The 22,545-nt window shown below is 54.1% G+C and overlaps 1 protein-coding gene across 4 annotated transcripts in view; it reads left to right on the top strand.

Annotated features, from left to right (window-relative positions):
- Positions 1–22,545, top strand: part of msi2b (musashi RNA-binding protein 2b) — a 200,687-nt gene that overhangs the window by 151,055 nt on the left and 27,087 nt on the right. For all 4 annotated transcript variants that reach the window (XM_029255557.1, XM_029255558.1, XM_029255556.1 and 1 more), the window contains exons 9-10: positions 5,502–5,616; positions 9,716–9,790. In XM_029255557.1, the coding sequence (XP_029111390.1) occupies positions 5,502–5,616; positions 9,716–9,790 (190 nt within the window). The remainder of the gene's footprint in view (positions 1–5,501; positions 5,617–9,715; positions 9,791–22,545) is intronic.

Genomic DNA, 22,545 nt, shown 5'->3' with positions numbered 1-22,545 from the left:
TGTAGAAATAGAGAATGTTCTTTATTTTTGTAGATTTGATGTGCTGTGTGTTGTGCCCAGTCTGAGTAACGTGTTTTCTGATGAAAGGGAACAAGCGATGACACTACAAGCTGCGTGGATCCTGACGTTCTTTGCTTGTAATGCACTGAACTTTTGGTAATTTAATTGAGGGATGGTTATTGATCCGTATTAACTAAATCCATATTAAACTGCCCCGTATGGCTTTAAAAAAAAAAAAAAAAAAAAAAAAAGAAGAAAAACCTGGTGACCTGGTCTGATGTCGAGCCATAAAGGGCCATTTGAGCTCGGGTGCACTAACCCTTTACCCAGTCTGTGCAAACCATCTGCAGGAGAACAAAGGTACAGCTTGAAACAAGAACCTGCGCTCAATAGGATCGCACCCTTTCCGTGCATCAAGTGAGACAACTGTTACCTCTAAGTGTCTCATTCTCACCAAATAGCAGAATTGGCACGAGGGTAATCGTCCGACGTGGGTGTTAGATTGACGTCTCTGGACACGGCCTCTCCCATCGGTCGATGCCACGAAATCGGCGCTCGGCGACGACGCCGCCGCCGATCTGCATTCCTCTCTAGATTCGAGATTTTTATTTGTCACGTACACACAAACGCCCTGTAGCGAAACGTTAATCCAGTCAGCTCTGTAACGCCATCGTCTTATTTCTACTCATTCGATCTGCCCGTTTCACCCTTTTCGACTAGAGCAGTTAAGAACGCTGTCCGCTAGAGCCAAAACGGCCTTTACCTCGGTACTTTTGTGCGCAGCGGCTTTGGTGAGGTTTGAACGATAGCGAAGTGGCCCGATAAAGAACTGCGATGTGAAAAGTGCGGTAAGAACAGTCGCCGTGGAAAGAGAGCTTCGTTAATTTCCAACGAGCGACGGAATCAGACGTTTTAGACACGAGCTGATTTTATGTTATTAATGCAACCCCGTGTTGGTTTTTGGCACAGAATGCTCTTGTCCAGTCTTCCAGATGTGTCACGTTGCACTTTGCTTACATTTATTCATCTCGTTGACACTGTTCTCCAAAGCAGCTTACGATGTTGTACCCCTAGCTAAGGCTTTACTGGAGTAATTCAGGGTAAGTGCGTCGCTCACAGATACTACGGGTGACCTTTGGCGACCTTTGGCTCCAAAGACAGCAGCGCTAACCACTACGCTACCAGCTGTCCCGGTTTAAATTTTCAATGTAAATTTGTCTCGTGGATTGGACAGACAGGACGGCGGTCCTTCAGAAAGGGATCGGGCTGATTAGTCTCCTTCCGCTGGCCGAGCGGAAGAGTTAACGCCGCGGAGCCGCTCGTGCTCTCGGATGAGTAATGTGCCGTTTTAAAAGAGCGGAAGAGATACGACTGATTAAAATTTCTTAACAGACGCAGTCCCCGGGAATCCAGCGCAATCAGAGAGGGAATATTGTACGTCGCGCTTTTCCTCGATATTTTAAACGCGTTTGAAAACATGAAAGAACGAAAGAAGGAGCGAAAAACGGGAGGAGCTGCTTTCCATGATTTAGATACTGTATCTCCTAGCAAATAAGAAAATAAATTGAGTGTAGGATTTCATGATTAAATATTAACAACGAAAGGGAAGAGCTGGAGAACAGCCCTCCCGCTCATGGATGTTAAAATATTAGAGTAAGAGTGGGAAAGTATGAACGTTTTAGCAGTATGGTTGTCAGGCTACATCCTTGTCCGGCAGAAGACAGACGAGCGTTTTCGTAGCTGTCGTAACGGATTACGTCCCTTTGTGTCCGAATGCAGATGTTGCAGACTTTATTCCGACGTTGCCGGGCATAAATGCTCATTTAAAATAAGGGCTCATTAAACTTTTTTTTTTTTATTATTATTATAAATGTTGGGTGTGTGGTCGATAAAATGATTTCCCACTTATTAAAATGCCCGTCCGCTCTAATTTTGTTTACGTGCTTTGCCAACATATGACGGCTTATTAATTGCATGCACTCGCAAAGTTTTAAGGTTTAAAATCGTAATCCGGGGACTAACGAGGAACGGGAAATAATTGGATTATGCTATTTACCCAGCTGATGTTAATGTCTGACTGGGACGAGCCGAGCAAACAGGCGAGCCGCCGGGGGTAGGCCGCTCGATCTCCGCCGCCGCTTCCCGTTCCAGAGCCGACCTTCAGATGTGCCTTTTTTCCCCGTCTCCCTCCTTCCGCTCCCTCTATCCTCCCGATTTGCGTCCGTCTGCCTTATTAAATGGTCCCTAGCACCGCCGAGATAGAAAATAAGGCAGATTTCGGAGACGGGCCCTTTGATATCGCCGTTCTGCCGGGAATGTTAACTCAGTCATTGTGACAATCTCCTCTCGGCAGCGCTGGAAATTCTGTCTCTGTTTGCAGGTTGCCTTTTCAGAATGCATATTTATTTATTTTGTCTGGTTAAGTGCCTTTCATGTTCCGTATTATGTGGCGCTAGTATTCAGAAGTGACTCGCTCTGCAGCATTTTATTTATTTATTTATTTCTTTATTTATTCGCACGTTTCTTTATTTATTTATTTTATTTTCATTCGTTAATTTATTTATTTATGTGGGGCAGGTAGAAGGCTGGGCGATTGCGGCCTCGGTGACTTTCTGGGTTTTATCTCCTCTAGTCAATGGTGATTTCCCCCCCCCCCCCCCCCCACAACCCACCCCCAGCCTGCAGACATGGGAAATTTGCTTGAAGGGGCACATTCGGCACCAAAGAACTTCTGTCCCTAGTAGGAGGAGGGATGTTTTCTGGATGGATCCCCCTAAATGAGAAAGAGCGCTGATCAGCAGTTCCATTAATGCCTCTCCATCAGCATGACATTCAGGCAAGGTGCTTGCGACACGGTTTGTGCCAGAAGGGGTGTGTGCGGGCGCGTCTGTGTGCGTGCGTGCGTGCGCGTGCACGGCCGCGTGCGCGTGTTTATGTGATCGGCGGCGTGTGCGAACGTTTATTTTCGGTGTGCGCGAGCGATGAGGCGTATGCAAACATGGGTTCCTGTGCACCGGCGCAGCGAATCTGCGTGTGCATCTGTGCGCTCGCTCGCTCTCTCGCTCGCTTCGATGTAGGGCGTTGCCCCGGCGTTTCGTTTCGATTCGCGGTCAGAGGGCAGCGAGCTCGCGTTCATGCGCATTTTTTGAGCACCGACTTGCATTTCATGCTGGGTTCAGCAGTGAGGTTGCTCTGCGCAGGCGGCCCTGCCGTTGGAGCGGTCAAGCCCACCCGTCCCGTCCCGTCCCATCGCGTCCCATCTCATCCCTTTCTGGCCCAAGGGTGACGGCACCGACCTCACCGGTGACCCGCTTGAGCGACACCTGTCACGTGTCCCCCTCCGCTCCAACGCGGGCGCTTCCTGCGCCGTCAATAATAACGTGTCGTCCGCCGGCAGTTTTGCTCCTACCTGTTGGCGAGGTGTTGGGTAATTGCCTAGTAATTAGACGGGCACTACAGACCCAGCGCTGCAGCTGTCGCCCTTCCTGTCGCAAGTATTTAACCTTTCGTTGCCTTAATTAAAAACAGATAGAAAGGCTGAAATTGTTGCTTTCATAAAACAGGCGCTAGGAGACAGGAGAGGAGAGCCGCAACAGCAACACGGGAAAATAAGTGAATTCAGCAGTATCTGTAATTCGGCGGAAAGGTCAGCCGCAGGGGCTCCGTGTGTTTAAGCGCCGTGATTAGCTGGTTTAATCTGCCCGTCCTACCTGGGTGTCTCTAATTGCCTTCCGCGAGGAGCCGGGCACATCCGCCACGGCCGCACGCTCGCGGGACCCCGGCGAAGCCCGGAGGGACTCGCGCGTGGTTCCTGTACGCAGCGCGAGACGTTTAAAAGACTTCGGCGTCGTGCTTTCGCGTAACGTACGCACCGTTTCATTGTTTTCCGCGGAGTCCCCCGAAACGCGCCGCCCGCGAGAGGAACGGAAACGTCGGCAACCCGCGTCCTTCCGGCGGAAGGGCGTTTCACGTTGTTGCGTTTCGGTCGTTCGTTTAATTTGCCTTAATCGGCGGGCCCACGCCTGCCTTATCTCCGCTCTTCTTGGGTTGCGCAGGGCGCGGCGCACGATCGCTCTTCCCGTTGCGTCTCCTCGCACCGCGGCACCTTTTCCTGGCGCCGCCCGCCGTACGTGCGGAGACGCACCTCGTGCCAATAAAGCTCTTTGACCTTGAAGTGTGGGTCGCCAGCCGTTGAGTGGCCTCGCTTTCCCAAAGGGCAGCATGTACTCCCCCTTCCTCTCCTCTCCTCTTCCCTCCCCCCCAGCTCCCCCTCTGCTCTCCACCCCCGCCAGCCAGCCATTAGCAGCCCCCTTCATATTCCCATTAAGAGCTGAAGGGCCTCATCAGCGGCAAACCTGAGCCGTCCATGTAATTAGTTAAGTAGTAATGTGGAACGCCGGGCAGAGTATTTACGGGCCGCCCGCTGACGAAATGTCGCGTCGCTTTCGGCCGTCTCTAACCGTTCGCTCGCCGGCGACGACCCTCCATCCTTTCCCTCCGGATCCCGTCCCTGCGAATGCTCTAATGGCAAGGAAATAATTAGTTGGCATCGCACCATTTAGCTTGCTGCCGTCGCTGTATTGACTCGCCGTATCGAGCCGCGCGGATCTCTCTGCGTGCGGGTGCGGGTGCGAGTGCGTGAGTGTGCGCGCGCGGTGAGCTCGGCGGCGAGACGCTGCTCTTCTCGCCTTTTCCACACCCGCGCGGACCTGCGAGGGTCCGTCCGTCCTGCACGCGCCCGACGACAACCCGCGAATGGGATCGCCGCAGAGGGCGCGAATACGAATACGGCCGTACGACGGCCGGCAGCGGCGGGGGGGAGGGGCGAGGCCCGAGCGAAGGCTCGGCTGGGGTGAGGAGAGGGGGTGCCGCGTGTATTTAACGAAGTGCCAGGAGGGACCCGGCACGAGCGTGGTTCGTACAAACTCGCTGTCATTCTGTCAAAAGCACAGATCTCACTGAGTCTCTATGAATGGGAGGGAGAGCGAGTGTGAGATCGGGACACACACACACACACACACACACACACACACACTTTTTTCTCTTTCTGGTGACTATGCAGATACATTTTTCTCAGACTCCTTGTATCGTAAACCCTCAGGCAGCACGAGGCGGGGTGCCGGTGGATGAGGTTCGTGGGACGGCCGAGTGCCGGTGGGACATCTCTAGGTGAAGAGCACTTTCTGTTGGGGCTCCCTGATGAAACGCAACTCCCGGGTGGCCCTGTGTGGGGTGGGCTGCCCGTGACTCCTTGCCGGATACCCGTGCACGTCTCGCGTAACCTTTTGGCCTCCAAGCGAAGTTGGCCAAAGCCGAGGTTCTCGACATCTCTCTTTACCGCCGTATCGCCGACTTCAGTTTTCACCCGTAAGGTAAACGGCGGGGCGGGACGCGTGGCCCGAGCGCCGATGTGACGCGGGGCCCTTTAAAAGTCGCGGCCCGACATCGTTCGGCTACAGTGCGTACGCGTGTGACGTGCGCTGTGTGTGTTCCCTCCGCAGGTGGAATGTAAGAAAGCCCAGCCGAAGGAGGTGATGTTCCCCCCGGGGACGCGGGGTCGTGCCAGGGGTCTTCCCTACACCATGGACGCCTTCATGCTGGGGATGGGCATGCTGAGTGAGTACGGGGCTCGGGGCCCGCGGCGACCGTGGCGGGGGGGGGGGTTGGGGGGGGATGCGGAGCGTCTCCAACAGTCGTGTTGTACCGAAGTCATCCCGAAAGGCTTTTTGCCCCCCGTGTACCTTGGTGTTGCTTTACCACGGTGAGCGTGATGCCCCGCGCTTCCTCTGTGCTCACGACAGCCGAGCGATGGGAGAGGGGGTCGCGCCCCGCTTCCGCCAGCGGAACCGGTCGTGTCATCTCCCGCACGTTTGACGAGACCACCGAAACAATGGTCGAAAAGGGGTCCTCCGCGTTATTATTTTCTTAAAACCCCCCCCCAACCCCCCGCTTTCTCACCCGTCTTCTCCTCGGCTTTAGTGACAAGAGATAATTACTGCGAGATTGATCGTCTGCTGAAAGTAACTGAAGCAAATAAATCGTTTGATGCCGGGTGTGGAATGTGAATGGCGGCTAATGGAAGCTGCAGGATAGGTCGTCCCGCCTGTAATTTGGCTTGATGAAGCATCCTCGCAGGGCTTGCGTGAAATATGCTATTGATATTCAGCCAGCCCTGTTGCCGGTGCGCCCGTTCCCTGGCCCAAATTCACCGGAGCACGGCTATGCATTACAGAGCTAAATGAAGAGGAAAATTGAAGTAATGTTAAATTATAAATTTATGATTTCATCTGCCTGACCTCAGGAGTGCTGAATAATAGGATACGGATATCGCGGGAGGGCTTCGTTTAGAGGGGACCCGGCCGGCGCTCTGCTTCCTCGTCGAGGTCAAATTCTGGGCCTCCCGCCGCCGATTTCGGGCGACGAACGAAGCGGACGAAGTTTTGACGGCAGGGAGGAAGGCTCTAATGGGAGCGATTGTATCGGAGAAGGCGTTAAAGAGGCGCGCGGCCGAGGTGGGGCGCAACTTGGAAAGCGAGTCGTGAACTTATTAGGATTTATCGCGGATCAATGCGCGGCTCGCGTGACAAGTTTTAAAAAAAAAAAAAAAAAAAAAAAAGTGAGCGGGGTGAGAGTGCGAGTTGAAGAGGCAGTGGAGTGGATGGTTGGTGAGAATATTAATTGCGCAGTTATTTAGAGGCACTCTTATCTAAATGAAATTGGAAAAGCAGGACAGCGAAACATTCCTTTTAATAATTTGCATAAAAAATCAACAAGACTCATTATTTAAACGAACTGTAATTTCTTACGTGCCGAAATCTCATTAAAACCCGCTCTGTTCCTTTGTTTACTGCACCTAATCGGGCCATTTATCTTTATTGTGTTATGCCGCATGTATGTTTGCTGAAATTAATACACATTTAAGCCTGTGCGAAATATGGGTTTACCAGATGGATAATTGATTTTAAAGTGAATCTGAACTGTTGAGCCATAAAATAGGTGCATTAGCATGCATATTAATAACGCAAATACGCAGGCGAGGACGCTGCCACCGGGCCAGATAAAGGGACAGGTTTTATTTACCCTGACGCTGGGGGGAGGGTGGCTCTGTCAGCGCCGTGGTGCTTAATGATCTGCCTCTCCTGTCGGCCTACAAACCCCATCCTCGAGACCCCCCCCTCCCCCTTTTCCAGCAGGCCTGGGGGTAATTAACGTGTAGCCCCGTAACCTCTTCACCCGTTAACGCCCCAGCGCCGCGGGCGACACGCGCACCGCCCCGCGGCCCGTTATTCTCCACGGTTGAACCGACGCCGATGAGCCGGCGCCCCCCGGCCGAGGCGCTCGCTCGGCGGTGCCTCGGCCCCCCGCCCGCCCCCGCCCCCCCCGCCCGCTGTCAGGAGAACCACACCAAAGTAGATTCATGGTAAGCTCTTTAAATGTCAAAGGAAAACTCCATGTCATGTGTATTTAGTTTCATCGCCTGGCATTTACTCCTCTTCGGTTGGGGGAGGCGGGTATAAAGGCCGGTGATACTCCGTGCACTTTACTTTCTGGCCAGGGGCACGGAACAGTGTCAGGGCGAGATAAATTACTCTCTTCATTTAACAGCGGACGGTACCATGGGCGAAGGCCTGTCGCCGCTTGGCGAACGCGGAGCCCTCCGAAGCAGTCGAGAAGCAGTCCGCTCCATTAATCTTCAGATTCGCCGCTGAGGTCTCCGGTCGGAAAGCGAAGCCGCCCGCGCTCGCGTTCCGCGTCTCGGTTAGCGCAGCGTGTGGGATGGTGGCGGGAAGAGCCTCCGTGGAGCGGAGGAGGCCGTGAGCGGCTCTTCCCCTCGCGCGTACCGCCGGTCGCGCCGGCGAACGCGGGTCCCCCGTGCTCCCTGCCGCGATGGAAACGTTAAAGTGGAGCTCCGCACGGGCGGCAAACCGCGAGTTCGCTCTACGGGTCGAGGGCCGGAATCGAGCGAGTTGGAGAGCTCGGGCCCCTTCCCGGGCTCAGCGGCTCACCGCTTCGTCGAGCCAACCTGCGAGAGCGCGATTGCGTAAAGCGCGTCTCCGGCGTCCCGGCTCTGCGCGTCCAGACCGGCGCGAGAGGGTTAACGGCACGTTTCCCGCACAGCTCTTTAGCGCGGCCAGGGCATTTCTCATTTTAGCTCCGCTTCCGGAGAGCGTTCGGCTGTTATGGATACAAAGTCTGACTCATTGTCTGTGTCTGCGCAAAGCCGTTTCTTCCTCCTAAAGCGCCCCTTAAAAATGAATGCTTTCTGCGCGCAAAGTGGCTGGAAGACGGAGAGTCGCGATATTACCCTGGACTCCAGTGAAGTGCATCCAGGCTCTGGAAGGCCTATAAAACGGCCTCATTCATTTAAGGCTCCGTTTGATAACGACTTAGCAAATGATGTTCAATGTCATCAAACAGAGAAGAAGCCTTTAAGAGAGCAATTTCTGCAGGCTGAACACATCCTTCAGAAGCGGCCGCGTGACGTCAAAATAAATATATTCGCCGCCGGAATTATCCCGCGCGCCCGAACATTTCGAAGGCCCTTTCGCTTTCTCCGTCTCGCCGTCTCCCCCCCGCCCCCGATTTCCCTCAGGCTTCATCCTCTTACCTTTTTTATTTAACGCTGAAAGGAAGGTGGAGCCACGGGAGGAGGAGGAAGCGCGCCGAGGAGTTTCGTTTGATCGCTGGAGAAGAGCATGAAAATGAGCGCGGGGCTACGGCCTGCAGATTAGTAACGGACAGATGTACGCACGTGGCGTCCGTGTTCGACAGCATATTGTGCCTGTTGCCGGGAGCGTCATACAGCCTGAACGTGCAGACACACACACGCAGACACACACGAACGCACGTACGCACAGTCTCATTACCTTCTGTCACTGCTGTTTGAAAGCAGACCCCATAACTGAACTCCAGGACTGCTGCACGTGTGTAATGAGCCACCGTGACAGGAACGGAGCGTCATCCCACCTGCTCCTTGCACCCACCCCGCATCTCGGGCTTTCCGCCCCCGTGGTTTCCCGGGGCCGGCGGCAAGACGAGACGAGCATGTGTGCCGGGTTCCGGGCCGCATCTCCAGCGTGGCCGCGATGCGCTCCGGCAGACGCGGCGCACTGCTGATTTGAGCCCTTTTCATACTCGAGAACGCACTGTATGATGAGTCGTGCGGTACAGGACCGTTCTGGGGTGCTTCTTGGCTCCAGTCATCATTAAAAGTTTCTGCATCAGCAAAGACTGCAAAATCTTAACAGATTGCAGGCAAATTCCCAAATAAGAAGCTCTTGTTGTTTTTTTTTTTTTTTTTTTTTTTTTAGAAGCCCATTTTTTTTGAATGCCTTCTCTGTGGACGTAGAGCGTTCTTGGTGCAGATCCAGCGCATCCCCGAGAATGTCATCGTGCGGTTCTGGTGTACCGCGTCCTGGTGGCAGACCTGTTCAGTCATTGTCTGACGCCGTCGTGTCCTTCGTGATCGATTAGCCGAGGCTAAAAAAGAGAGGTTATCGATCAATGACAGTAAAAACGGCACTTGGAGATACGTGCGCCGTCGCCGCCGGGGAATGAATCAGACCGCAGGCTGCAGGAGGATTGTAGTGGTAATAATGCACACCTTGTGACTAATCCTCTGTGTAGTATCAGAAAGTCGGTTTGGTGGGGGGTTGTGTCACGCGGAGCTGCTGGGGTTTTGCTCAGATGCTGTTTCTCCCTGTCTTTTCCCAAGGTTACCCAAACATCGTCGCAACGTACGGTCGTGGATACACTGGATTCGCCCCAAGCTACAGCTACCAATTCCCTGGTAAGTTTTACCTTGTTAAACGTCTCTCTGCTCTTCGCCCTCCCTGCGGGTGCCCGGTAGCGGGCTGCCCCACGCCAGCCGTGGACAAACTCGCGCCCCACCGCGCTCGCTCGCTCCTGACCTCCGCAGCGACCTCCCCCGCCAAACTCTGCGGCCGTGCGGCGCCGAAGCGGGACGGCCACCTCTTGTCCTCCGGTGCCGGACGGCGTTTCCCCTCGCTGCTTTGCGCGCTGTCTCGGGAGGAGAGGGAAGCGCCCGGGTCGCGGAGACGCCTAACAAACGGCAGCGAGTGTTACGGCGCGGCGGAGGCCCCCGTCTTTAATAAGCTCTCCACGTCTCGCTCGCACGCCTTCGAGGCCAAGTGTTTTAAGTGAAGGATGAATTTGTCTGTCCTCGGTTTCCCTGATTTTTATTGAGGAAAAATCCATACCGTTTACAAGGGAGGACTCCTCGCAGAGCCGGTTCGCCGTTCGCTTATTCGAAACGGGGCTCCGGCAACTCCGCGTGGCCGAGCGTGCCGAGGAGGGCCGCGTACGGTCCGTCTTTCCGGAAGCCCCGCTGCATCGTGACAGTTTACGCACGTGCTCCGCCGGAGGATTCGTGTGCGGGTTGTGTTTTGTGCACCCGGCACCGGCAACGTCGCAGTTAAGGGAGAATTTCTGACACCGACGGCAATCTGCGTAACGTGTCATTTCAGTGGGGGGACGCAGCTGAAAGACGGGATGTTATTTACGCCGATCGGGCTTTAATTATTTATCGCCGGCTCCCCAGTGGAGATCGTTGAAAGTCGGGTAACCTGCAGTTATTGTACAAGTGAATGAGGTGAAATGTGCAAAACTAAATATTTGACTGGAGTACACCTGTTTAGAGTAGGTCAGCTGGTGGCATAGTGGTTAAAGCTGCTGCTTTTAACCTCAAATGTCGCAGGATTGAATCCCATCTCTGGCTGTAGGACCCTTGAGCAGGGTACTTGCCCTAAAATTGCTCAAGTAGAAATTACCCAGCTGTATAAATGGGTAAATAGTAGCTTAACCTTGTTAGTTGCTTTGGGGCAAAGTGTCAGATCAACGTAGAGGTAGAGTGAGTCCAAAGCAATTGCGAAGGCGTGAAGTTCTGCCAGGTAGTTTCATGCGAAACTCATTAGTGGCGTTCGCCGGACATTAACCTGGAGGCTGCGCCGGACTCGCCCGCCGCACGCGTCCTGCTTCGCTCTTCCCCTCGCCCCGGGTGGTAAATTGCCATCTGTTTTCCAGTGTTCTTGTGTTCTCGAATTATAGCCAATTATCGATGCAGTAGCACAGCACATGTAATTTGCATGGCCGGCGCTCGCAACATGTAACTGTAGTAAATCTCAGGCCTGTATGTGTCCTCTGTCGTCAGCATGAGTAGATTTTTCAGGTTCAGTCATTTTATCTACAGGTATAAGTTAGCATATTTAATGGGCTTGTAAAATGATTTACAAGCGGTGACTAGCTCTCTATTGCGGCGAAACATAACGTGGCGCAACGGTGTGTTGCCGTGTGTCGGTACGTACTATAAAATGATTATAACACCCTCGAAAGATTGTTTTTAATTGCTCTCCTGCTTCATGGGCTTGCATAATAAATGGGCTCCTTGTACAGACGTAGTGCGAGATCTCAGAGTGCCTAATGGGAGATGTATAGTCAGCGATATCTCAAGGCTGAAATAACCATTAGTAAGGAGAAGAGGACCTGAGTGAAAAAATACATGCTTGGAGTAAGTATTTCATTTTTCACCTTGGATCACATAGTTTCGCATGTGTGTGGAATATCAGATTTGAGCAAAGTCCGCTTGCCTTAGCCTCGCAAACCTTGATGGCGAGGGAAACGCGAACTAATAGAGTGTATTTTTACGCCAGTTTGGTTCATATTGCGCGTGGTCCGTGATACTTCTCAGCCGCAGGAGGAATAGTTTGAATAGTGGAGTGTAAGATGGCACCGTGTGGTAAATGTTTTACTGTTTTATCTGCTTTCCGGCATGTGCTAGCACTTGGAAGAAGATTTTGCTGCGCTCAGCACACTTTTGGCTCTAGAGTGTGACTTGCAGAACAGTGGAGGAGAAGAGTAGGTGGTAAAGGTTAAACACCTGTTAAACCCGTAGAGAAAGGTGATTGTGGCACCTGCCCAGAAGGCCTGGGAGGGCGGCATGTCGGGAGAAAATAGGATCAAGGGACTCGCTGGTAGTCTGCCAGGAATGAGAAAGAGCTTCAACAGAGAAACGTTGGCTCGAGACAGCTCAACCCGGCGCAGCCCAGCCCAGCTCAGCTCAGCCCAGCTCAAATAGATCGAAGTAGCTCAAATCGCAGATGCGGATCAGCGACGCCACGATCGCGTCCAACGCGTGTGGAGGATGAGCCGGAGCTCGGCGTACGGAACGTCGCAGCTCCTCGGCGTTCCGTTCTTCGCGCATGCAGATGAGAGTCCGGCGGCGCCCGCCGCAGTCATAAACAAACCCCAGGTTCGGGCCGCCACCGAAACAGATAAATTAATTAATAGAGGGAAATGTATAATGAAGAAGTGTAAATTGGCAGGCGCTCGAGAATCCGGTGGTGTGACTAAGCCTGGCGAAGGGGATTAAAACATCACCGCAGGCTTTTTTTCTCTCCGTGGGCCTGCCGCCTAATGTGGACTCGCGCCGGGTAAACGGCATCAATCTCTTCATTATACGGGGCAATGTCACCACGGTGCCAGAGATGTTCTCCGGGTAAACACGCAGCCTGCTAAATCTGCTCCTTCCTTCCTCCGCGAGCCGTCCTTTCTCCAGATGACAATTAGATTTCCGTTATATCTCCCGAGGACGTGTCATTATGTGCGGCTCACAAAAGATGAAAGCGCACACCTTAGGTGCACGTCTCTACAGCTTTCGGTTGTTTGCCCGCACGTTTTGTTGTTTCGTCTGCGCCCGTGTTCTTTCGCGGAGGCGCGGAGCGCGGTGGAGACGCCATCCGAACCCACACGTTAAACGTGCGCATATGTATAAGTGATGCGGGGCGGCTTCGTGCTTCGCAGCCTTCGACCTGTAGCCGGGTGGCCGCGGCCGCGTAAAGCTCCACGGAGGGGCTTCGCCGTAGCGGCCTTAAGCGAGGTACTTGAATTGCAGCACTAAAATGTGCACCTTTACGAATGGGTCGCTTCGCAAATAACAGTAATAAGAGATGCGCGTCGAGGCTGCGAATCGCGCCGCCCGTTCCGAGACGGAACGCGAGCAGCTGGAAGGAGGCATGGCATCGAGCCAAGATCGCAGAGGGTTAACTTCTCGCTAGCGTTTAATCCCCCATCTTCTCCGGTAAAATGATCTCCTCCGACACAACTCACAATGCATTCCTTTTCTTCCCCACGATTTCAGATAATGTCAATGACCTTGGTGTAGAACATGAAAGGTGAAGAAAGCATTTTGCCTGCATGTAGCATCCAGGGATTTGCCATAAGCTCGCTTGCTTGGGCGGTTATTGACTTTGCTGTAAAGAGTCCAGCTAATTTTTCTGAAGCACTGGCGGTAATCCGCAGAGCCACCTGAATGGAAACAGAACGGGGACCGTCGATAGGTGCGCGCCCTCCTTCACCTTTCCGTCTCCCCAACGTGTCTGCAAACACACAGGCGTACGCGGTCGAGTTGCTCCCGAAGATCAGAAAACCCTCTCGAGCGCCTCTTTTTTTTTTTTTTCTTCTTCAAATAAATCACAGCGGCCTACAGTTGTCTGTGCTTCTCACTCTTTACTTGCTTGCTGTGTAAGTATAGGGTCAGCATGGTGGTGCAGCAGGTAGCGCTGGTGACTCGGAGATGCGGGGCTGTTGGATCGTACATGGGTTGGAATCCATCAGTCTGTCTGGCGTTTTACATTTCCGTGTATTCGTTTAGCAGACGCTTTTCTCCAAAGCGACGTACATCTCATAGTTGATGCAGCGTGTCCATTACATTAGGAGAAAGAGACACTTGGATGCATACGCATGATTCTTGAGTGCAGTTAAGTGTGTTTCCTTCACCACGTGCACCGACATTCGTCACAAAACAGCTTGTTTTGCACGATCTCGCCTGCGTGGGTTTCCTCCGGGTGCTCTGGTTTCCTCCCACAGTCCAACAACATGCCTTTCAGGTGAATTGGTTACTCTAAATTGCCCTCACTGCGTGTGTGCGAGTGAGTGAATGGGTGTGTATGATTGCCCTGCGCTGGACTACTGATATCCCATCCGGGATGAGCCCTGTCTCATGACCTGTACTCCCAGGATAGGTGCCAGACCACCGCGGCCCTGTGTTGAACGGGCAGTTACGGATGGATGAATGAATATAATAATGTATATAACACACTTCACGCTGCCCACCAATGCAGCAACAGTGCGTGTTACAGACACGTGTTTCTCAGCACTGTTCCAGATGCGCTTTGCTCGTCCTGCTCCGTTCAGGCATTCGGAACACCTGACCTGGCGACACGCAGAGCTGACAGCCGTTACGCCTCACGCGACTGTTTTTATCCTCGGCATTTCGAGTTCCTCATTTTCATTTCGATCCAAATTGTTGAAATGTTGGAACGTTTAAATGCGTAGTAACCTTTAGAAACGTAGAAATGTCCGGCGCGCCGTTCCTCCGACGCGACGAGTCGGTTCTGCTCGATAACGCCGTGTCATGGCAAAGGCGCTTGGAACAATGTTAATGAATGCTAATCGCGTTGCGTACGTTCCGTTTGTGCCGCGCTGCAGTCGGAGGCCTCGGATATATCAATTTTAGGCGACGCGGTTCGCTCCCCTGCGGCGACGCGGGTCCTTCCGACGCGGTCGCTCGCCGACATCGCGGCCTCGCCGGCTCGCTCGCTCGCCTTCCGTCGCCCCGGAAGCTCCGCGCGACGGCTCCGGGCCTTCCTTCGGTTGCCGCGCGTCAAAGTCCGCATCGCAGCGGCGGCGCGAGCCTCGAGTCGAGTCGCGATCGCAAGTACAGCCGGACCGACGGCGGTTCCGGTTCGGCACCATCGCAGCCCCGCTCGCGCCCCCTCTGGTGTTAGATGTATTCATAAGTGGCAGCGTGCGCTCTCATGAAATGTAACGTCTTTTGCATATTTATAGCGTAAATATGCCATCTGGAGAAGCCATTCATGAATTCATCATGTCCGCATTCTCTGTCTCGCTCTCTCTTTCGCTCCCTCTTTTACTCAGAGAGGAGGCAGAAGGTGCGAGAAGATGGAGTTTTGGAAATGGAGAGAAAGGAGCAGCGGTCTCATTTCTGGGAGGCCAATTTTTACCGTATCAAGCGGTGTGCTTTGATGAAAGCTGAAAGGTGTGCCGTGTTAGAAACAAGATTCAAGGTCATAGCCTCTTAAAGCGCTTCCATGCCAGGGGTCCGTAATGGAAGGACATTTTAAACTTTGCTCCTCCATTACTTAGATCTTTCTCGGGAGCACCGACATTGAGAATTGACGCTCACTTTCGATTAGGTTGCAATCGGTTATGCAAACGGGCCGCTGTCAGCGAGGAGCTCCGCCCGCGGGAGGAGAAACGGCACGCCGAGGCTGCGGGAAATCGGAGGGGGAAAACAAAAGGCAAACAAAAGGGCTCTCGGCCGCGCTCCCCGTCCTCGGAGGGCCCGCCGGCTTCCCTCTCGCCATTTTCTCGAGGGTGTGAAATTCCCGCCGCGGGTGGCTTAATAGCGCCGGAGAGAGAGCTCGGCGGGCCTGTCGGAACACGCGGCGGAGGGGGGCGAGCGAAGCGGCGCTCTCCGGCAGCCGCGGTACCTCGCAGCGCACTTCACCGAAAATGGCTCTAATTGAGGATCCTGCTTGTTAACCCGGTGGACGTGTGGAGGTAGAAGCCTTGCGTGTGTCATGGGTGAGAAAAGATGGCTGCGGCATCCTATGCGCACCGCTCACACGCAGCCACACACACACGCACGCACGCACGCACAGATCGGAGTCCTTTGGCTCATTTGTGGCTAATTTCGCCGTGGGAGCGGATGCTATGAATAAGGATGATGATGCAGGCCGCAGTGGGTGTCATTTGATGCCATTACACCCCTCCCCCATTTATTTTTGCCGGAGATAATTTGCTTTCCGAGATCCGCTGGCATCCCTTTGCTCCCGGCGTGAGCGTAAACAGGCCGCACTCCCGAGCCCCTCAACCGGCGAGCTTGTCCGCTGATTCCCGTCTACCCGCGTACCCACGATGCTGCGGGAGCACGCGGTCTGGGTAGGCATCTCAGCAGGGTCAAATTCGTTTTTAATGCCCCCGGAGCTTGCGGGGTTCTGAGACCCCCGTGCAGAAAGACCTTAACTTGGCCTCGACCTGAACCCCGGCAGCCGCAGGTCTCCCCGTCGCTTTCGACGGTCGCCCGGGGTGCTTCCCGGCGTCGGCCTCACGCGTTACACACATTATCCGTCAAGGACGAGCACGGCTCTCCCAGGACGTCAGGAAGCACGAATTTGTCACACCCCTGTCTTAATCTCACTTTTTTGCTGTAGAAATGATATTTCTGCGGCTGGTAAATTGCCCTCATTGAGTAGGCGGCACACTGTAAAGTGGATCGTCTGGGCACATTTAAGGAGAGCTGTCATCACAGAGCGCCGTCACTGGCGTCCCAGCGATGGCTGTGATCACGGTAATTGCGGCGCACACCTGGTACTTTACCTCAGGAGCAACATGAGAGGGAGGGAGAGAGAGAGAGAGAGGGAGGGAGGGAGGGAGCACGGTGCAGCGGAAGATCATTGAGGTAGATCGGAGGCGCGGGCCAGAAGGGTCGCCCTCCACCTCTCCTGCCGCCCCGGTAGCGTTGCGCGTCCCAGAGGGCGTCGACTACGCGCACCTTCTTCGCCGCGTGTGCCGCGGGCCGTCCCGAATCCCCGCGCTCGAGAGCTCCTTGCGGATCGGCGTGCCCCTCTTCCTTCCGTCAGTCCCGAAGTGCCCGCTCTCACCGCGTTCCGCGGCTTGGAACGCCGAAACGCGCGCGTCGTTCGGCTCGAAGTTCGCGTCTTGGAGCTTCGTCGTCAGCTGTGCGATTACCATTCGGCGCACGCTCCCCGGAACCATCCGGCACTCGCCAACACCCAGGGCTGGCGTCAATGTAACTGCGCATCGAAAAATGTCCCTTTTTGTGTGCGCGCATCCCACACGCACACGCCCGCACACGACTCAACTTGGTTCGCTCGCCCACCTCTCGTCCTCTGCAATATAACGGCTCCACTGGCTGAACTGGGACTTTGTCTCAGTAATTAACTACACCAAAATACAACAACAAAAGAGATCTGTTCTATTCATGTCTTTTTTGTTTGGTCACATTTCCATCGCCGGTGCTCTACGGATTGGGGAGCCGCACGCGTTCGGTCGGTCATTAAAACGGATGACAAATGGAGCCTCTTTAGCTGTGTGCTAATGAGAGCACCTAGGCTGCCTGCTCCGAGTGTCACCGGCGCGTCACCGGCGCGAGACAGCGCGTTATTTCCGCACGCGTCAGGGACGCAGGCGCACCACGAAAGTTGCCAAACGTGGAAGGAATCGATGGCACGTCTTAACCGGGAACGTTGACGCCTCCTGCTCCCCTCATGCGCGGAGTGCTGTAGATAATGGAAACGTCGAGGGCTGCAGTTCACGCTAAATCTCATTCGCTCCCCTCATGCCGGGGCTGTGACGCGTCGCGTCGACGGGTGCAAGTGGGAGCAGACCGGGCCGTGTCGCGGGGCCGCCGCCTCTCGGAGAGCGCGCGCGCCGGACGTTGAGCCTGTGCGGGGACGCGCCGGAAAGGTTCTTCGCTGCCGAGACGCATCAGCCCTCGCGTGAGACACCACCTCGTCCGCGGTTCGAGACCCCCTGCTTTCGCAGAGATGTCCGGTTTACCGTCAAGCGACCGCAGTGCGATGTACGTCGCACGGTGAAACTCTCACTTGTGTTCCTCCCACAGACCGTAAAGATTATTAATAAAAAGCAGGGACAGCCGGTAGTGTAGTGGCTAGCACTGCTGCCTTGGGACCCAGAAGTCGCAGGTTTGAATCTCATCCCTGCCTGTAGTACCCTAGAGCAAGGTACTTACCCTTAATTGCTCCGGTAGACTTTGTCCAGCTGTATACCCTTTAAACGGAGCAATAACTGTAGGTATCCTACCACTGTGAGTTGCTTCGGAGAAAAGTGTCAGATAAATGTACAAAGCAGACAGACGGTAAATAGAGCGCCAATAAAGAGGTAATAAATATAACGCCGAAACGTTGTGTTCAACGTAAAGGCCGTATGTAGAGAAACGCACGTCAGATTCGGTGTTTTCGTGCAGCTGTCGGTGAGGGTGGGTGTTGTGTCCTCACGGATGGCGACTGGAGCCGTCCCCGAATGTTGGGGGCGACCGCTGAGAGATGACCGCGTGCTCCAGTAACACCGTTTGTCTTTCTGCAGCAGTGTGTGTCACACGGATTGAAGGACCGGGGGGAGTCCGCGCTCACGTCCTTCGTAGCTCGACGAGGCTCTTCCCGGGACGGTAAAGCGACGCAGGAGACGAAAAAGTCAAATCTCGACCTTCGCGGCTTTTAAAACGCGGACGCCTGCGACGCGCTCGTGGAGGGGGAAGAAAACGTTGGAGGACGTTCCTGAGGAACGTGTGCAAGTGCCCCCCCCCGAGAGTGTCTTTTCTAGTTCTCTTTCTGCGGCGTTACATCACTGTGACAGGACGTTTTTCGTTAATGCCAAGATATTAATGAGAGATGAGAAGCTTGATGGAGGCAGCTGGGCTCCGCAATTGCCTCCCTGACTCTGAGCCATGTCCATGTTTCCTGGCATCGCCAGTCAGGTGGAGACTCGCAGAAACGGAGTTTCTTCTTCCTGATGCTCTTTTCAACGGGAAATCGAACGTCTCTATATTTAAGCGCAACGATATGTGCTGGGGGTAGCTGGTAGCGTAGTGGTTAGGTTGCAGGTTCGAAATCCCACCTCCTGCTCTAGTTCCCTTGAGCAAGGTACTTACCCTAAATTTCCCCAGCAAAAATAACCCAGCTACATAAATAGGTAAAAAATAAAAAAAAAAAAAAAAAATTAGAAGTAGCTAAATATTGTAAGTCGCTTTGGAGAAAAGTGTCAGCTAAATTAATAGGTGTTTATACTGTATGGCATAGTGATTAGCTTCGAGCAGGTGGTACGGTGGCGCAGTGGGTTGGACCGGGTCCTGCTCTCCGGTGGGTCTGGGGTTCGAGTCCCGCTTGGGGTGCCTCGCGACGGACTGGCGTCCCGTCCTGGGTGCGTCCCCTCCCCCCTCCAGCCTTAGTCCCTGTGCTGCTGGGTTAGGCTCTGGCTCCTTGCAACCCTGCATGGGATAAGCGGTTTCAGATGATGTGTGTGAGCTTGTACTCAAAAGACCCAGGTTTGAGTCCCTGCTTCTGCTATAGTACCACTGAACGAGGTCCCTACCCTAAGAATTACCCAGCTGTATGAGTGGATAAATAATTTTAAATCACTTATACTTCAGTGTACAGGATCACCACTGTAGGTCGCCTTGGAGGACAGTGGCTGTGAAATGTATAAATAAAAATACTGTATAATATAGTGTATAATAATAGCACAGGTCATGCAGATATATTCTGGAACATTCCGTCGATACATGCCGGTTGCAGATCCGGTGCTGTCACTCGTGTGATTCGCCGTGGTAAATGCTGCAGAGCCCCGTGAAACCCGTCACCCACATGTTGGGCAGGTTTTTACGTATATTTTTACCCCTTTTACCTTTGACTTTGTTCACGGACGTATTCGTTGCTTTTTTGTGCTTGTTTTGCAGGAAGAACGCAGCGCAGACAGTTTGGCATTTGCTGAGCCGAATAGATGGAAATTGGCCATCTATTGTGTACTGTTTTGGCAAAAGTTGGATCCATGTGGTTTCGCTATCAATAAAAGAGGAGAAAAGACTAATCAGATTGGGCAGCGTGACAGTGCATTAGGAGCAGAAATGGATGTCGAACATTTGCTCGGAAAATATGGACGCTTGAGGCTTCAAGGCGACAGCGAAGGACAATAAATCTGCTCAGCGTGTGTTACAGCCCGTCAACTCGGGAGATCCTGGCATGGGATATGAGGGGAGCGCGTGTGTGAGCGCGGCGCCAAAGAGCCGTTTCCCTACCTGCTGCGGCGCACGGCTCTCGGGCGGAGCGATGGGACGCGACGCAAGGAGGCCTGTAGAAGGTAGAAGGACGGGGGTTGGGGGGAAGGGGCATATGGGGGGGGGGGTGCATTCCGGAAGCCGGACAGAGGGGGGGAGAGAACACGGGAAGCCTTGTGTGCAACTGAGGGTAGAGGGAGTGCGAGGCAAGCAGGAGGAAACGTGTGTGTGTGTGGGTTGAGTGGTGAGGGAAACGTTCAATCTCAGCTGATGGAATCAGTCTATGTAGCGGCTGCTCTGGTGCACAGCAGGGAGCTGAGCTGAGATGGGGAGAGCGATGCAGAACCTTCGTGACCCTGGCTCGCCCGACACGACGCGCAGGTGCCACCTGCTCTCCATCGTCGCACGCTCGCAGAGAGCCGAGCCCGCTTTCCCGCAGACGCACCTTAAACCCGTCTCGTGTTCGCCCCTTCCGAGCGGGCGCCCTCCGCTTCTCGCCGCCTGTTTGCAAAGGTCGGTGAGGTCGCCTCCGCCGTATGAGGACCCGGGGAAGCACGGCGCCCTCCGAGGACGCGAGATACTCGTGCCGTTGTTTTTTTCTTCCCCCGTGGAAACGATGTGCTTTTAGTCGTCGTCAGCGGAGTGTGCGGCAGGAAAATATGGGCGGGTCGCTTCGCGCCGCTCAACTTTATCATCCGCTCTTCTTCGCCGGGAAAGGTCCGGAAATCCTTCGGCCCCCGGTGCGAAGAGGGTAAGCGCCCCCCGCCCCCAGCCGCCTCGGCCCCCCGGGGCGTTGGCTCAGAACAGACGTGTCCTTGTCCCCGCGGCCGGCCCGGCGGCCGACCGACACCCGCGAAGCGGGGCTATTGATGAGCTGAGCCGGGGTGAAATAATTGAGAAAAATTGAAAGCTAAATATTGGCTTTATCTCTTTGGCAATAAAGGCCTGTGAAATTGATTTTATGCTGCGGGGGCCTCTCCTGGGCGGCTCCTCGCCGGGCGGACGGGAAACAATGAGCGGACCCGATCCGTTAATTAACCCACCTAATCCTGCAAAGTTAATCTCTCTCAAGAACTTTACCCGACAGGAACTTCGGGGAGCCCGAGTCCTCCGTGTGCCCGGGAACGATGGCGGGGAGAGGTGGGGGGGGGGGGCTACATCTGCATGGCAACAGCAAACCAGGGCGGCGGCGGCAAGGCTGCGATTACCATTAACGTACCATTTGTCTCGTCGAGGATTTTTGTTTTCTGAAGAGACTTAGGAGAGGACCCGATTCAAATATTTGCAATCACGGCAGCGCTGAGCCCGAGGGGGGGGCCTTCCTTTATTTTTCTTAAATGTAATAGACACTGGAGGGAGCCTGCGATGCGATGATTGTCTCTTCTCCCCAGAGAGCGCAGGCCGTTTTTGCGAACGGTGCCTTTTCAGCCCGCACCGCTCTCGTCCCTCAGTGCGACCGGTTACTGAGACGACGCATCTGCTCCCCCTCCACCCCCTGCCCCCCACGCCGCGCACCGTCGGCGGTGCGAATTACTTCATTCTTGGCAGGTTCACGGAAAGCGGCGGGTTCCGTGTTTTCTGTCGCCGCCGCGGTTCCCTCCGGCCACGTGTCCCTTCCTTGCTGGGCACCTCCCCCTGATTTCTGGGGAGTTTTTCCTGCTGGTTCAAAGACCTGACCCTGATTTTCGCTTTAAGCGCACCCTCCCCCCGCCCCGCTCTGCGGTCCTCTGCCGGGGGCATCTCAAGGGAAGCCTGACTTCATCACCCCCTTGGGCTTAAAGGCTTCCTCTGTCTGCAGACAGAGCTGAGCTGTTCCTTCAAGAACCCTTCCCTACGGTTTGACCTATGCGGTATCTCTCTCTCTCGTGTTCTGTCGTCATGGCGATGGTCTCCTTTGTGCGAAGCGACGGGATCGTGCGGTTTTCCGGGGCCGATGCCACGGGATGGGGCCGGAATTGCCGAAAGGCTGAACCTCCTCCCTTCCCCGCTTCCCGTTTTACGTTCCCGCCGTCACGGTGCGGTCGTTCGCGTACAACGCTCTCCCGGAGCGATTTGGAAAAACTGCTCGATGCTCCCTGCTCTCTAATCCGACGTTCACCGCATAGTCTCGCTCCTCCCGGGGCCCTTTTCGTAGAGTTCATCCCGAAACCCTTCGGCTGTGTTTCTTTCTTTCTTTATTTTATTTACGGAAAAGCCCTCCCAAGAGCGAATCCCGTCACCGAGCGGCCCGGGACGAAAACACGCGCCGAGCCTCCGTGACCGTGACGAGCACTAATGCGCGTGGCTTCGGCAAGTACGTCCGCTCATTAAGTAAGGCTTCGTATGAAGATGATTTGCCGTTTTTGATTATATATTACCACCAAATAAAAGGTTATTAAGGCCACTAACATAATGGGTATATGGGGGGACGTCTTGATTGAATCAGAGGGGGGAGACTAACCCACAAGAGACGAGCCTAATTACATGCCATCCCTCTATCTGAAGAGAAGCATCTGCCACTGTCGTGGCTTTATTGTCTGTAGTGTTTCAATCATGAATAGACCACCGCAGCCAAAGATGTGTGTTTTAATTAGAGAACCAGTCAGTAATTACATTTATGTTATAATAATGACTTAGACACAGTGTTCTGGTTTATGTCTTTCATTGTTCAGCGCAGCGATTATAATATTTAATTATGATGTTTGAACACT

Source organism: Scleropages formosus, chromosome 10 (genome assembly GCF_900964775.1).
Source record: "Scleropages formosus chromosome 10, fSclFor1.1, whole genome shotgun sequence".
Classification (NCBI taxonomy): domain Eukaryota; kingdom Metazoa; phylum Chordata; class Actinopteri; order Osteoglossiformes; family Osteoglossidae; genus Scleropages; species Scleropages formosus.
The sequence above is the reverse complement of the archived record's forward strand: the minus strand, read 5'-3'. Positions and strand labels throughout refer to the sequence as shown.